This window comes from Monodon monoceros, unplaced genomic scaffold (assembly GCF_005190385.1).
Source record: "Monodon monoceros isolate NGI ecotype Baffin Bay Population unplaced genomic scaffold, NGI_Narwhal_1 Super_Scaffold_9, whole genome shotgun sequence".
In the NCBI taxonomy this organism is placed as follows: Eukaryota; Metazoa; Chordata; class Mammalia; order Artiodactyla; family Monodontidae; genus Monodon; species Monodon monoceros.
This window is the reverse complement of record NW_021703786.1, coordinates 45,027,171-45,042,010: the sequence shown is the minus strand read 5'-3', so window position 1 is coordinate 45,042,010 and position 14,840 is coordinate 45,027,171. Positions and strand designations below refer to the sequence as shown.

General features: G+C 55.3%; 1 protein-coding gene across 1 annotated transcript in view; it reads left to right on the top strand.

Annotated features, from left to right (window-relative positions):
* NTN1 (netrin 1) overlaps positions 1-14,840 on the top strand; it is a 178,675-nt gene that overhangs the window by 153,316 nt on the left and 10,519 nt on the right. The window contains exon 6 of the mRNA XM_029212788.1: positions 11,347-11,421. Within this exon, the coding sequence (XP_029068621.1) occupies positions 11,347-11,421 (75 nt within the window). The remainder of the gene's footprint in view (positions 1-11,346; positions 11,422-14,840) is intronic.

The window sequence follows — 14,840 nt, the reverse complement described above, 5'->3', positions numbered from 1 at the left end:
ATTTCCCACTGGGTGAGGAGGCAGACGGATAACTCTGGACCATGGCCTGGGTTCTGAGAGGGTAGAGGGTGCCCCGCTGTGCTTGCGGGCCTAGAGGAAGGCCACACAGGGAGATGACCCAGGAGTGGGGTCCAAGGAAGTGTTTACCAAGGGGACCGGTGCTCACGGCCAAGGCGTGGTGGCTGAACCTGTGAGTGGCCCCCTGCGGAGCCTCTGGCTTCTCCAGTCTCTGTGGGGCCAGGTCTCGTTCTTTCCAGATCCTCTGCGCTTAATAGGGTTTACTCACTTGCACTCACATGGAGGAGAAGACGTTACAGAGAATGGAGTAAATGTCCCCAGACTGTGGGCCTCGGGCAAAAACAAGGTGCTAGCTTTGGGCCCCGATACCCTCTCCATCCAGGCGCCTTCTCCCTCTGCCCGGCTCTGGGTCCGTAGTATAGCCCAAGAAGGGGTCTTGGAGGCAGACGTGCTCCTGTTGGGAGACAGGGCTCCGTCGCCCATATCTCGGTCAGCTTTACAGATTCTGCCGAGGACCAGAGCCGGGTCAGTCCGCCTCGGGTCTGAGCTCTCCTCCTCTCCTCACGAGGCCCCAACTTTCCCACTGCTCCGCCGTCATTCACCCCCTCTTTGCGGTCACCGAGCCGGGGCCTCTGAGGCCGCCTGGAGCCTAGCATACCCTGTTGGCAGCCCCTTCTTATCCTTCAGGTTCCAGCTGAAAGGTCATCTCCTTGAGAGACCACCCCCAGCATCCCTTACCTGTCTCACCGCACCAAGGTTATTTCCTCCTGACTCCTATGAAGGGGCAGGACAGTTATTATCGGCATCACTACCCCATGTTACTGATGGGGAAACTGAGGCTTGGAATGGTTAAGGGCCGCAGATCAGAGCGCGGGTGATGGGATCCCTTTTTACAGGACACAACTGCTTTCCCTGGAGCCCTTCGCAGGCGACTTCGGCTCACACCCTCGGGGCAAGAAGTGAGGGATGTGACCGTGTGAGCTGCAGGGGCGAGTCTTTGAAGAAGATTTGAAGTAGGAAACACTGGGGTTTGCTACTTGGGGAAGAAGAAAGATGGGTACTGGGGTGGCCTCAGCAGATCTGTCAGACCCAGGCCTGATGGTGGTGGAGCTATCACAGTGGGGGCTCTTTAGGAGAAAGGGGGTGGGAGAGGGGGCCCTTGGTGGGCTGCGACAGCATGCCGTCCTGCAGGAACTTGCCTCCGCCCCGGCTGGCACGGCAAGGCGAGCCATGTGGGAAGCTCTGAGTGAAGGTGGCCGTACTGGGGAGGAGCAGAAAGAAAGGACAGGGCTTCCCTGGGGGTGACCCAGGCCTGGCTAGAACCCTCGGGTGGCTTTGCATTACATTGAAACAGACTCCAAACCTTATCCTGGCCCATCTGGCTGGTGTGCGTTTTTGTTTCTGCTCCTCCCCAACCTCAACTCTGTGCGAGGCTCCCTGGCCTGCATTCAGCCCTGGACTCTGCCAGGCTCGATCCTGCCTCAGGGCCTTTGCACAGGCTGTTCTTCCTGCCGGGACCCCTCTTCCCACAGATCTTCTTGCCCTGCCTTGCTCGCACTGTTTAGGTCTCAGTGCTGTGTTACCTCCTCGGGGAGTTTTCCCACACACAGTTCGCTGATCACTTACTCTTCCTTTGTCCCTTGGTATTAATGTTTGTGGAATTGGGAGAGGATGTAAAAACACACACACACACACACACACACACACACCTCCTAGGAAGATGTAGCCCTTCCTAGGAGCAGGAGCCCCATGGATTAGGAATGCAAATGTCACCTCACTGAGTAGGAACGTCATCTCATTATGGGAGTCCCATTCAATCCCCATCCTCACTGAAGAAGAGACTTGCCTCAGAATATTTTTAGTGTTTTTCTCCTGTTTTTTTTTTTTTTTTTTTTTGGCTGTGCCATACGGCGTGCGGGATCTTAGTTCCCCGACCAGGGATCGAACCCGCGCCCCCTGCCGTGGAAGCACGGAGTCTCAACCACTGGACCGCCAGGGGAGTCCCTGTTTTCCTCCTTTTAATACAAGAATGGTATACGCATTATAGTACAATTAAATATACAGAGAAGACAAAGCAAGAGTATAAAAACCAGCCACACTTCCTCCACCCCACATTTCGGTGCACAGTATATTTTTCTAGAATAAAATTCAGACCCCTGCTATGGTTGAGAAGAACCCAGGGGCCCCCATGAACCATGCAGCCTCATCTCTGGCCGCCCCTCCCCTCCCCCAGCTCCAGGCCCCTCTTCTGTTGGTTCCTCACACCTGCCCGGCTTGTTCCTGCCCCGGCTGCTTCCCAGAGCTTCCTCCTAAATGTCGCCTCCTCAGACTGGCCTTCACATCTAAGAGGTCTCCACCTGCACCCCGGTCCCCATCCTCTACCAGTGCATGCTGGCCTGTGTCTTCATTCTGTGAGTGTCACTCTTTGGTGGGTGTGTTTACACTCGTATCATTGACATGTCCCCTCCTGCTATAAAGCCACCCTGACTGTTCGGTGAGCCCCAGGGTACACCCACACCTCCCAGAGCCAGCCACGTGGAAATCTTGTAGCAAAACTTAAGTGGATGAAGGGGTGATAAATTCCTAGAAGTCGGGGTGCTCCAGCAAGGGTGTGTGTTCTCCAGGGTTTTGACCTTCGAAGCCAATTGCTCTCAGGAAAGTTGGTATTGATTTGCACCCCAACTGCATTGTCTGAGTGTGTGTGTGTGTGTGTGTGTGCTTTGACACGTTCCCAGGCAAAAGCCCTACATTCCTGTTGATTTTTAAAAATAAATTTACTTATTTTATTTCTTTTTATTTTTGGCTACATTGGGTCTTTGTTGCTGTGCACGGGCTTTCTCTAGTTGCGGCGAGCGGAGGCTACTCTTGGTTGCAGTGTGTGGGCTTCTCACTGCGGTGGCTTCTCTTGTTGCAGAGCACGAGCTCTAGGCACGGTGGCTTCGGTAGTTGAGGCGCGCGGGCTCTAGAGCGCAGGCTCAGTAGTTGTTGTGCACAGGCTTAGTTGCTCCGTGGCATGTAGGATCTTCCTGGAGCAGGGATCGAACCCATTTCCCCTGCGTTGGCAGACATGTTCTTAACCACTGTGCCACCAGGGAAGACCCCCTGTTGATTTTTTAAAAAATATTTATTTGGCTGCACTGGGTCTTAGTTGCAGCACGCGGGATCTTTAGTTGCAGCTTGTGGGATCTAGTTCCCTGACCAGGGATTGAACCCGGTCTGCTGCTCTTAGCCACTGGACCACCAGGGAAGTCCCTCCTGTTGATTTAAGTTGTGTTTCTTTGCTTATTTGAGGTTGAGCATTGTTACATCTCCGTGTCCGCCTTCTTTCCTCTTTTGTGAATTGCCTGTTTGTCTTCTTTGAATGTTAGGGTGCTTGTCTTATTGATTCAGAAGAGTTCTTTATATATTAAAGACACCCACCCTTTGCTCTCTATGTTGCAAACACTTTTGGCTTTGCTCCCAAAAGTTTTACAAGGTACCTCGTGCCCGTCCTTGCTTGGGGCTGCCTCATTTGGGGTGGCCTTGGCCTTTCTGCCCCAGAGCTGAATGGATGTCATGCCATGGAGGCGAGGAGGGCTGGGAGGTGATGGGGCGGGTGAGACCAGCACAGGCCTGGAGAGACGCGTGGGCACTCGGGAGCTGCCTGTGGACCCCGGCTCTCTCCTGGGCAAAGTGCTTATGATGGGGGTTCTAAGAAGGTGTCTCAGCAGGGGGAGTGGGTCCTTCACCTACAGCCTAGGACCAGGAGGTGGGGGTTGGCTTAGTGGGGCGTGCCTCCTCGATCTTTAACGTGCTCATCGTGAAACCCACGGAGACCGACGGTGTGTGAAAGTGACACACACGGAAAGCTGGCCTCTGGCCTGAGGAGTTCCAAGTGGCTTTGTGGATCTGGGTCAGGGAAAGCCAGGACTCTCTGGGCAGAGTGGCCTCACCTGTCATCTGTCACCTGCTGGTGGGCAGGGTGGCCCAGCCGAAACAGACAGAGCCAGCTGGGTGTCCTTCCTGGTGCCACCCCCTTGAACTCGTCACCCGGCAGGGTTGGGGTGAGGGGTTCCAGGACCCCCTCCCCTGTGCCCAGCCAGCGGAATCTGAAACTCCCCCAGCCTCCAGGTCTCTGCCCTGGGAAGGACCTCGGTGGCTGGGTGTCCCTCGTTCTTTATTCCCACTGCCCCACCTTCCCTAGCCAACAGCCCAGAAGCAGAGAGGCTGGGGTGCTGCCGGGAGTGAGACCCTGGCCAGCTCCCCGCCCTGCTCCAGGGGAGGCACCAGATGCAGCGCCCCTGGCTCCGACCGGGGGACGCTGGGCCCCGCCTGCCATATGCTCGGAGCCGAGCCTCGATCGGCCGAGCAGGCCCGCCCAGCAGGACTTTTGGCACCTGGGGCACAGGAGGCAGAGCAGAGGGCAAGCTACCCAAGGTGGAGGAAGAGGAGGGAGGGGCTTGGCCACTGGGATCGGGCCTGCGGGGGGGTCGGCTCTTGGCTTCGGGTTGGTCAGGGGAGCAGGTGGGGGGAATAAAGGGAGGGCTGGCTGCTCCCAGGAGGAGCCAGGATGCCAGCCAGCCAGGATGGGCCTGCTGCGAGTCGCAGATGGCGGCCTCGGGTCTCTGCACTCTCCCCGGGACAGAGTGCATCCAGGTGGGCAGCCAGGCGGTGCCAGCGTCCGTCCCTGGCAGCTCCCCTCTCGTTGGGGAGGAGGGTGAGATGGAGGGTGAGCCTGGTGCAGGGGCCCCAGCAGACCTTCTGGTATTACTTGCACCCTCAATTCTAGCCCCACAGGGTCTCCTGAGAGAGCAGGGCCAGCTTCCCGCTCACCCCTTCCTCCTCTGCGGGGGCCCCTGGGTCCAGGGAGGATGGGGGCCTTCGGGGCATAAAATATCGGATCCGATTAGTCAGTGAGGCTGACCAACTGGTCCACAGGGTGTGTGTGTGTCTAAGCTCATGCCAGCACTTATTTAAGATCAGACCATATGAAACTGCTTTTTTCTTTTAAAGTTGAAGAATGATCGATTTTAGGCACTTTTATGTGGTTCATCCTATTAGTGTTCCTTCTTTTTCTGTTTTCTAACCAGATCAAATAGCATGAAACATCCTTTCAGTGTTTACATGGAGCCACAGCCTCTGAAACCATCTGGATCCAGAGATTTCTTAAAGATTCTTTATCTATTCAGATTTGATATCTCTTTAGTTCACTTTGGTCCCTTATGTTTCCCTCAGAAGGAATGCATTTCATTCAGATGTCCAAGATTTCAGTCTAAAGCTGTATACAATAGCCTTGTAATTTATAAAATCTTCTTTACATTGTGGTTACACCCCTTTCTCATTAGTTCCTAATGGGTCTGTTTTCTCTCTTTCATTCATAGTTAGACATGACAGTGTTTTGTCTCTGTGTGTGTGTGTGTGTGTGTGTGTGTGTGTGTTTGTTGGTTTGGGGGCTTTACTGAGAATCAATTCTTGGATGTATTTATAACTTTTGAGTTTTTTTCAGTATCCTACTTTATTAATTTCTACTCCTTGTTATTAATTCTTTCTTCCTGCTTTCTTTGGGTTTTATTTTCCTTATTTTCTAAATTCTAGAATCGAATGCATTTCATTTATTTTCATTCTCTTTTGTTTAATAATAATATTTATTACATTGTGGTCACGAAATGTGGCCTGTGTAATTTTAGCTCCTTGGAATTAATTTAGCATTCTTTTACTGGTTATGTGTTTCTGTCTGTTCCTTTTTGTCTTTCTCACAGTTTTTTGCATAACGTGTTTCAATAAAACGTTATTCCACACAAATTTTTTTTATTACTTTTGAACTTCTTTGTCACCTAGTGACAAACTTAAAACTTCTTTAAAAATTGTAAGCTTTTAAAAACTTGCTTTATTTCGTTGTCTCTCTCAAACAGTCATTTACTATTTTACAACCAGTTTTTCAATAGAGGTGTTGAATCCATTTACATTCATTGTTTTGCTTTGAGATAGTGGCTCTTCTGTGATTTGAATTTGTCACAGTTGCCTCTACCCTGTTTCTTCTCTTCTCTGGTGTTTTGTGGTTATCTTTGGGTTTTTCAAAAGCACTGTTTGATCTAATAGCTCTTATTTATCAGAGTCAAGCATCAAATAGCATCTTTTGTGTTCTGCTTGCTTAAGACAAAAAGTTGTATTCCCCGCCTCGCTCTCAGTTTTTGTTAATATCATCTAAAGTGGCAGATTAAATTTGTGTACTTATTTATACATACCTATACATTGTCTGATGCTCCCTTTCAAACATTTAAAAATTATTTTGATCTTTGCCTTCACTCTTAGAACCAAATTGGAAACCTCTATGTCCGCTGGTTTGTGTGCTCATCACCAGTGTGTTCATTCCATGACTTTCCCCTCTTACATTCTTATTTTTGATCCATTTCATAGTTGGTTGGAAAACATTCTCCAGTGTTCCTCTCAAAAAGGATACATGGTTGAAACCTTGCATGCTAGAGAATGTCTTTGGTTTATTGTGACCTTCATACATAGAAGACAGTCTAGCTAGGTATAAAAATCTTGGATCTCAAAGTTTTCTCTCCTCACAACCTATAGACATTGCTCCATTGTCATCTGGCCAGCTGCTTGTTGATTTTAAATCTGTATCTATTTTTTCCTCATCCTGGTGTTTCATATGTTTTGCAAAGATGTACGTGGGTGTGTTGGTCTTTTATCCTTGATTTTTTCCAAAAATTCAGCTCATCCTTTCCTTCATACATAGGTTGGCCTTCAGCTCAGGGATCCTATCTTTGGTCTTTGCTGCAGTTTTCTCCCAATTATATGCCATCTCTCCACTTTCCCTCTTCTATCCCTATCATTTTCTCTTTCGCAGTTTCCACGTCTTTATCCTTTTCCTCTAAATTTTGTGAGAATCTCTCCGATTTACTCTCCATGTTTCTGAATCTGTTTTCTACAGTATTATTTCTCTTGATTGCTTCCAAAGTCGATTTTAATTGTGCTCCTAGGCTTTTAGGTTTAGGTTTTTCCAGCTCTTCTTTCTTTCGTGTGTCACCCTTTTTGCATCATCACGTGGCCTTTTCAGCTTGGCCTCGTTTTCCCATATGGCTTTTTCTCTCCTACTTCATAGAGGCTGTGTCTTTTTAGAATTTTTTTTTAGCCTGACACACCCATTCAGTTTCATATCGTCTACGGCTGTTTTTGAGCTACGGTGACAGTTTGAATAGTTGAGACAGAGACCGTATGGCCTGCAAAGCCTGAAATATTTACTGTTTGGGACTTTGCAAAAAGATTTGCAGATCCCTGGCCTAGTGTGACAGCTGGATTCCCACTCCAGCCCCAAGCTGGATGGCAAGGGAATGCATCCAGCTCCCTCTCCAGTTCCTAATCCCTCCCAGCCTTTCTCCTCATTTCGCTTCTGCTCTGTGGAGGTGGTGTCCTTCTGTCTCCACTGCCTGACTTTCTTGTTCTTATTTAGATAAAAACGTGAGTTCATGCACCCACTGCAAACGCAGTCCTTCCCGTCCATCCATCCCCTTCCTTAAGCCTCCCTTCTCCGGATCTGGCTCCACCATGGGGCCCCCACCCACTTCCTGCCCATTCTTTCTCCGGTTGTTGTCTCCCTGTCATCTTCCCTTTTTTTTCCCCAGGATTTTTCTGTTCATCAGACAAAGAGCTCTGTCCTGAGGTAAAACCTGGACAGGTTTTGCTCGTTCTACCACCATCTGCCTTTAATTAATAGCGATTGCTCCCAGATTCCAGCGTTGGGTCATCTGTCAGTTTAGTTTTTGGCATTAGTGTGAATTTTCTTTTTTTTTTTTCATTGTCTGTATAGCTATTTTGGAACAAAACAAGGAGAGGAAACGTGGGTAGCTGCAAGTAGATGCCATTTTGAAGGAGTCAAAGATGCATTTTAAAGCTGGGTTTGGTCCATCTTGAGGCAGTCTCTGTAGCTGTGTGTGTGTTTGATGAAAGATGAAAATTCAGGAACACTTTCCTTATCCAGGGACCTCTTGTCCAGTGACCTCAGTTCTCTGGAATACACCCAAAGAGTCAGCACGCAGCCAGAGAGCTGCCATGGTGTCCGTGCTCTGAAGGTTATTCACTGCACCCAAAGGAGAGCAGTTCGGTCTCTCATTCCAGGCCTGTTGACCCATGCTTTACATACAGTTCGAATAACCTTAGTCTTTGTTTTCCTAGCTCACAACTAAATCAGAATCAGCAAATCAGAAGGGAGAGGGGACAGTTTACAACAAGCACACTGACCTGATGAGAATTGCTGGCTGACAGAAAGGAAAGACATAAGACCCACATAAAAAATAAACAACCACCACAACAAACCGAATACAGCTGTAGATCTGCACATGTTGAGGCTGGCACCATTTCCCGCAAGGACGAGCGGCTGGAGGTTGCCCTATGACCCCAGTTTGAGTCAGCAATCACCCCTCTGAGCCTTTCCTCTGCCAGCCTGGGTCCTCCATACGAGGCTTGGGTGCAGAGACTGTCTCCACCTCCTGCGACTACAGTTGGCTCAGACAGTGGTTCTAAGCCTGGTTGCACATTAGACTCACCTGGGGAACTTTAAAAATCTGGACACGGAGGCTGCCCCCTAAACCAGTGAAATCAGAATGTCTTGGGGGTGAAACCCAGGCATCAGTGTTGTCCTAAAGCTTCTGGGTCATTCCAGAAGCCCGGGTTGGGAACCAGGCCGTTAGGAGCACAGGCAGGGTTGAGAGCAGTGCCACATGCCTCTTTAGTGCCCTGTGAGTGGCTCTCGTTATTGAGGAGCAGACTTGATATTCATGGGGGCAACTGTGATTTGTCACATGGGGTCTGGAGCTGGATCTAACTAGGCAGTGATGGATGCCACGCATTCGAGGATGGTTTCTGGCCCAGGTGGATACTTGGCTCTGAAAAGAAGAGCTGTGGATGCTGCTAGGAGGGAGTGATGGAGAGGGAAGGGAGGGCTGGAGGTGCAGGGCCAGGTCCTCCCAGGGGCCGCCTCCCCTCCAGCCCACAGTGCACTTGGGCCTGGCACCCTGGCACCTTTGTCAGCTCTGCTGTCCTGTCTGAGGATGGGAATCACGGTGCCTTCCTTACAGGGCTGCCTGGAGGCTTGGAGGAGCTGACGTGCTGTTAGGGGCTCTCTCCAGGGCTGAGTCTCCACCCCACAGAGGAGACAGGGCAGGTGATTGACCGGAATGCAAGTACTGACGAGGGCCAAAAAGAAAAATAATGAGAAAGCGATGAGTGAGTTCAAGGCCGTCCCTGCAGTGACGTCACCGGCACCGCTGGCATTCTAGTTCTTTCCCGAGTGGAAGACAGCAGGCAGGGATTCCCGCCAGCTTGCTGGGGAACGCCAGGACTTAGGTACGGCCTGGGTTCAGCCCCAGCAGTGGCTTTGCCGTGAGCACCATCTGCCCCTGGGATGGCAGAGATGTGGCTGAGAGCGGCCGTTCCCAGCAGTGCCATGCGGGGCGGGGGAGTGGGGGGCGGTGCCACTGCCTGTGGGTTTGGGCCACTCCACTCACCGTCACCTCGTGTGTCGACCCCTCGGGCTTGGCCCCAGTGGAATACAGGCCGCTCTCCCTGGATGCCCCAGCCCCTGCCTTCCACGAGGTCCTGACTCCAGTAAGCCACCAGCTGGCAGGAGGGGCTGGTACTGTGGACTCCATTGCCCCCGGGCAGGGCATCCGGCTGTGGGGGGGAGAGGTCCAAGGACTCTGACCCCTGGGGGCAGGAAGGGGGGCTGTTTTTCCCCACTTCTGGAGACTGGTTCCTAGTGGGGTGCCCCAGGAAGCTGGCTCGGGAAGCAGCAGAGGGCTGCCAGGCCTGCGGCTTGCAGGGCAACAGGATGGAGCTGTTTCAGCTTTAATTAGGACCTTGAAGGAGGCAGCCACCTCCCATGGGCCAGAGGCTGACTCTGGGGTGATCTCTGAATATTCCCTGCAGATCTAAGTGATGGTTTGGGGGGACAGGTGGCCTCCTGCCCTGGCCTTGTCCTGTACTCCCACACAGATCACTCCTCACCCCCACCCTGGCCTTGGTTTTCCCCTTTGCAGGATGGGGGGCTGGCACCTGCTCCTGGAGCAGTCACCTGTGTGTGTGTGTGTGTTTCCCTCCCCCTTTCTAGTCCCCTTGCCAGGACACACACCCAGCCCGTTGGCACCGTCACTACTCCTAGGACAGGCTGGGCCCTCCGCAGCCCCGGGGCTGGCCTGGCCGCTTCTCCGTGCCGGCAGTCTGGGAGTTGCTGGAATGCCAGGCGTTGTGCGTCCCCAGCTCTGAGCTGAACGCTTCATGCTTATCGAGGGAGAACCCATCGGTGTTTACCGAGACTCAGCGTAGCATAACCACGAGTACAGTGATCTTGGCATCTCAGACTCGAGTGCAAGGCCCAGCCTCGCCATTTGCTAGCTGTCTGGGATGCACTGGGCAGGCGGCCTCCATTTCCTAGTCTGTAGAATGGGAATAATGCCCGCAGATCAAAGAACGGTTGTGAGAATTCAGTGAGAGCCAGCATGCTGAGTGGTGGTGCAGGGCGGGCTGGAGTGATTTATTGGGCCTCTGTCGTGGGCTGGCCGTCACGCCAAAAGCTGACGTGTGAACACAGATCTGGCAAAGGAATTGCATCACCTTATCTGAAGAGAAGGAAGAGCTGGCAGGGAGGGGGCCCGGGGGGACCTGCGTTGGAGGTTTGCATCTGCTGGGCCGACAGAGGCCACCCCCAGGGGAGGCAGGCCCCAGGGCGTCACACATCCTGCCCGGCTCCCACTGGGACGTCCCCGAACTGATACCCGGCAGACGCGGGCCCGGCGGCCCTGCCTCTCAGCAGTAGGGCCCATTAGAACTGAACTCTTCTTCGTGGGGCATTTTATTTGCACACTCCAGTAGAGTGGACACCAAAGGGGTTTTCTAATGCTTCATGGGCTGCTAATTTCCTCTGTGACCTCTTTTGTTGGGGCCTGACCCCAACCAGAGGCTGCTCGCCACGGAAGCCAGCGCCTGACACAGACCCGGGGTGCGGGGTGACAATGAGGCCTCTATTGGCTTTAATCAGGCTCCGGGTGCATCTTAAGAACAGGGGGAATTTGTGTGGCGCTCCAAAGCCCTGGGTGGCACAATACGGGAGCCCCCAGAGTCCCTCACGGAGGCCGGGGGGCCGGCGGGGGTGGTCAGGCGGGGGCCCTTTGTCCCAGCGCCTCTCCAGAAGGCCAGGACGCCCTGAATGGCCGCCCGCGCGGCCTGGCCCCTTGGGTATCACAGGCCTTTGGGTATTTAGGGAGGTGGCCTCCCACCCGGCCCGGCAGCCTATTCTTCGCCCGCCTAATTAGGTTTTGTCTGTGCTCCCCCCCTCCCCTGCAGACTGTGATTCCTACTGCAAGGCCTCCAAAGGGAAGTTGAAGATTAACATGAAAAAGTACTGCAAGAAGGACTACGGTGAGTGAAAGCCCCGTGTCTGGGGAGGGGGAGGGGAGGGCACCACATGACCAGCGAGGGGCTGGGGTTGGGGCGCAGGTGGCCCTGCGTGGGTGTTGCTCACAGAGTCCCTGGGACCCGACGGGAGCCGAGTGGGATGGGTCTCACGCCCAGGAATGTCCCAGCTCTTCCCTCTTGGCGGCAGGTGGTGTGAGGGGTCGTAGGCGTGTGGGCAGGGTTCTCCCCCCTGGCCCTGCAGGGAGGCATCCTGGCCAGTGGGGCCTGACAGGCCTGGGATTCCCAGGCTTCACTCTGCCCCTGAGGAGCCGTGTGGCTGTAGACCAGTCACTTTACCTCTCTGGTCTTCGGTGCCCTCATCCGTACTCATGGGCATTCAGCCTGAGGCTCTGTAGCTCGAAGAGAGGTCCTCCGGGCATTGGAGAAAGGGAGGGCGCTTCCATGGTGTGTTTAAAATGCCGATTCCAGAAGCCAGCTCCTTCCAAGGGTTGAGGAGCCGGGGTGGGGGGGTGGGGCTGCAGAGATTCCCTGTCACTGGAGGCCTCAGGCTCCCTTCCTGGGAAGAGGGTGTCCAGTCCGTCCCCCAGTCTCCCCGGGCGCCGTCCACCCTGGCACTGGGGGTGGGGACCCCTGCACCCCTTCTCTGAATCCGCGTCGCCAGCCCTGCCCCGCGCGGTGAGGATCTGGCTTTGTGGTTTCTGGGCCCTGAGAGTGTCCGGCCCGCTGGAGGCCTGGGCTGGCCAGACACCACGATCCAGCTGCACTCCCCTCAGGATGGGGTCGGAGCGGTCGGTGGGTTTGGCGTGTCAATTCCGAAGCGGCCAGGCCGTGGGCATCCCGTCCCGGAGCCCTCTGGGTCCGCAGTGAATTCCTAAAAAGCCTCTTTTAAGAGCTTGCATCCCAAGGCGGTGCAGAAACTTGGGAAAACCAACCTTGATTTTGAGCTGGTGTAAAGATAAAGGAAGCGTTGTCTCTGACCCGGGGTGACAGCAGCCCCCAGAGGCCCCAGGGGCATCGGATTAGGCTTGTGTGGTCCATGCTCCTGGCCTGGGACCCTCAGCGTCTGCCAGGGACGGGAGGTGGGACTCGGGTGGGACAAGGGTGGGAGGACCCAAGGGTTGTGCGGTGTCCCAGGCTTAGGGTTGGGGGCCCATCGAGGCTGTCCAGGCCCAGAGAGCCAGGGTGACAGAGGAGAGAGCCTTGGGCCTGTCACTCTGCCACCGCTGCTCCCTTCCCCCGCAGAGCTGGGGTGGGGGTGGGGGGGTGGGGAAGGAACAGGTGGGCCGCCTGGGGGGAGGGTGGTTTGAATTCGGTCTTGAAGCATCCTCTCTGCAGACGCTGGGGAAGGGGCGTGGGAGGAGGGGCGCCGCGCAGACTTTGTGTGAGGTGTTGACTGCAGCTCCCCCTACCCCCGTTCTGCTCTTCCCGTGAAGAAAGGGAAGGTAGGACCTTTGTTTACAGTTACCCAAATGGATCCGTCTGCCTCCTGGTTCTGTGGGACTCATTTTGCTCTCTCTGACTTGTTTTCCTCCGTTGAATTCTGCCTCCCCTACCTCTGAGGTTGTGGGGGACACTTTGGCCCCCTCTGAGCTCTCCTGTCTCCACCCACCCCCAGCAGCAGGCAGGTTCCTCTTTCTGCAGGAGGGGGCCTGGCCCCCTCTTGTTATATTCCCAGAGGGGCCCCCCGAGCCCTGCCCCCGCTATGGGCCCCCCAGGGAACAAGGGCGGTGGCGCAGGGGGCTCGGCCTCTGGCCTCCTCTTGTCCCCTGCTGCCTGACTCCATCCTGGATTATCCGAGGGAAGCTGGTGTCCTAGGTACGGTCCCTGGCCCAGCTGGCTGAGGTGACTTGCCCAGCAGAGGCCCGGCCTCCCTGGCCGCCCCTCCCCCATCACGTTTATCCCCAGGGCCCCATGTGTCCCAAAACCAAGAGGGCTGAGAAGCAGGCCGGCATGCCCACCTTCCCAGACTTCATGGCGGCTTCACGCCACCTTCCCCCCCAGCTCCTGGCCCTGCGCTGCTACCAGCACACCGCCCAGGCATCCACCTTTCTGCTGCGGGGTGAGATTTGAGGAGAGCAGGTGCAGGAGAGAAGCGGGGTGCCCCCACAGAGCGCCAACAGGGTCCGGAGCTGTTGTGCCATCAGCTTTAATGTCCTCATCACTGACCCCCGGCCCATTGCCCCGAGGCCAGGACTGGCACTGCCCCCGCCCATCCCCCAGAGACTCTCGGAGGCGCGTTCTGGTCCCTAGCACCGTCCGTGATGCTCTCGGGGTTGCCTCAGAGTTGGGGAGCAGCCCGCCCCAGCTCAGCAACTAGGCCTGCGTGTTCAGGCAGAAGACAGGACAAAGAGATGCCAGGAAGGGGATCACAGGGCCTTCTGGACAGGGCTTGGCAGACCCCAGCAGGGTGGGGGCAGGCAGGGAGAGGCTTGTGGAGGAAGGAGTGAGTGGCACCCACAGGGGCTGGGCAGGGGGCATTGGGGGCTCAGTCCGGCAGCAGCCGCAGGCCTTGCTCTGAGGCCGGAGGCCAGGTCTCCCACCGGGGTCCATGGACCTTGTGGAGAATCTTCCTCGCATCCTGCTGGGCCCCTGGATGAGGTGTGAGTGGAGGTGTGCCTTCCACGCCCGAGCAGACCTGGGGTAGGTGAGCGAGGATGGCGAAGGGAGCCGGCGGGCCTAGGAAGGCCGGGAGGGAGGCTGCAGGGGCCGCATAATCCCTGCTCTCTGACTGACACCCCGGCAGGGAGCCAATTAGGAAACACATTTCCTTCACTTTACAACCAGGGCACTTGGACGTTCTAGAAGCTGCTAATTAGAACCTAGTGGGGGAGGGGTAGTGAAGAGCAGGCCCCGGGCCCCTTTCCTCCTCTGAGGCCAGCTCAGGAGTCTTGATGTTGTACAGCGGGAGGACCTGGGTCTGGGTCTCCGCTGAGCCGGGCGGTGGCCAGTGGGTGGGAGGCCGTGGGGAGCAGGGGGCAAGGAATCACCCCGGCTGGCTTGGGGTCTGCTGGTCCTGCCCGTGTTCCTGGTGAGACAGGGCCCAGTAGGTCGGGGGAGGCCTCGGGGCTGAGCCGCCTTGTTTCTCTGCTCTGGGGAGACCCCGGGACAGGGAAGGGTAGCTGTTCCAGTCCCATCTGTAGGGAATGGGGCACTGGCCCCAGAATCCGGGGGCAGATACCACACTTGCTGTGTGACTTTGGACCAGGCTGGGCCTGTTTCCTGATCTGTCCCGTGGTGGTGAGATCAAGGGGACACGACGTCCTTCTAGACGTGGCAAGGATGGTGGCCTCACCGGGCCACCTCCAAGGGGCAGGGGTCCGTGGCGGTGCTGCCGTTGGTGGCCCCCCTCTCCTGGGCCCACCTCAGTCCTCTGGTGCCTCACCGGGCCACCTCCAAGGGGCAGGGTCCGTGGCGGTGCTGCC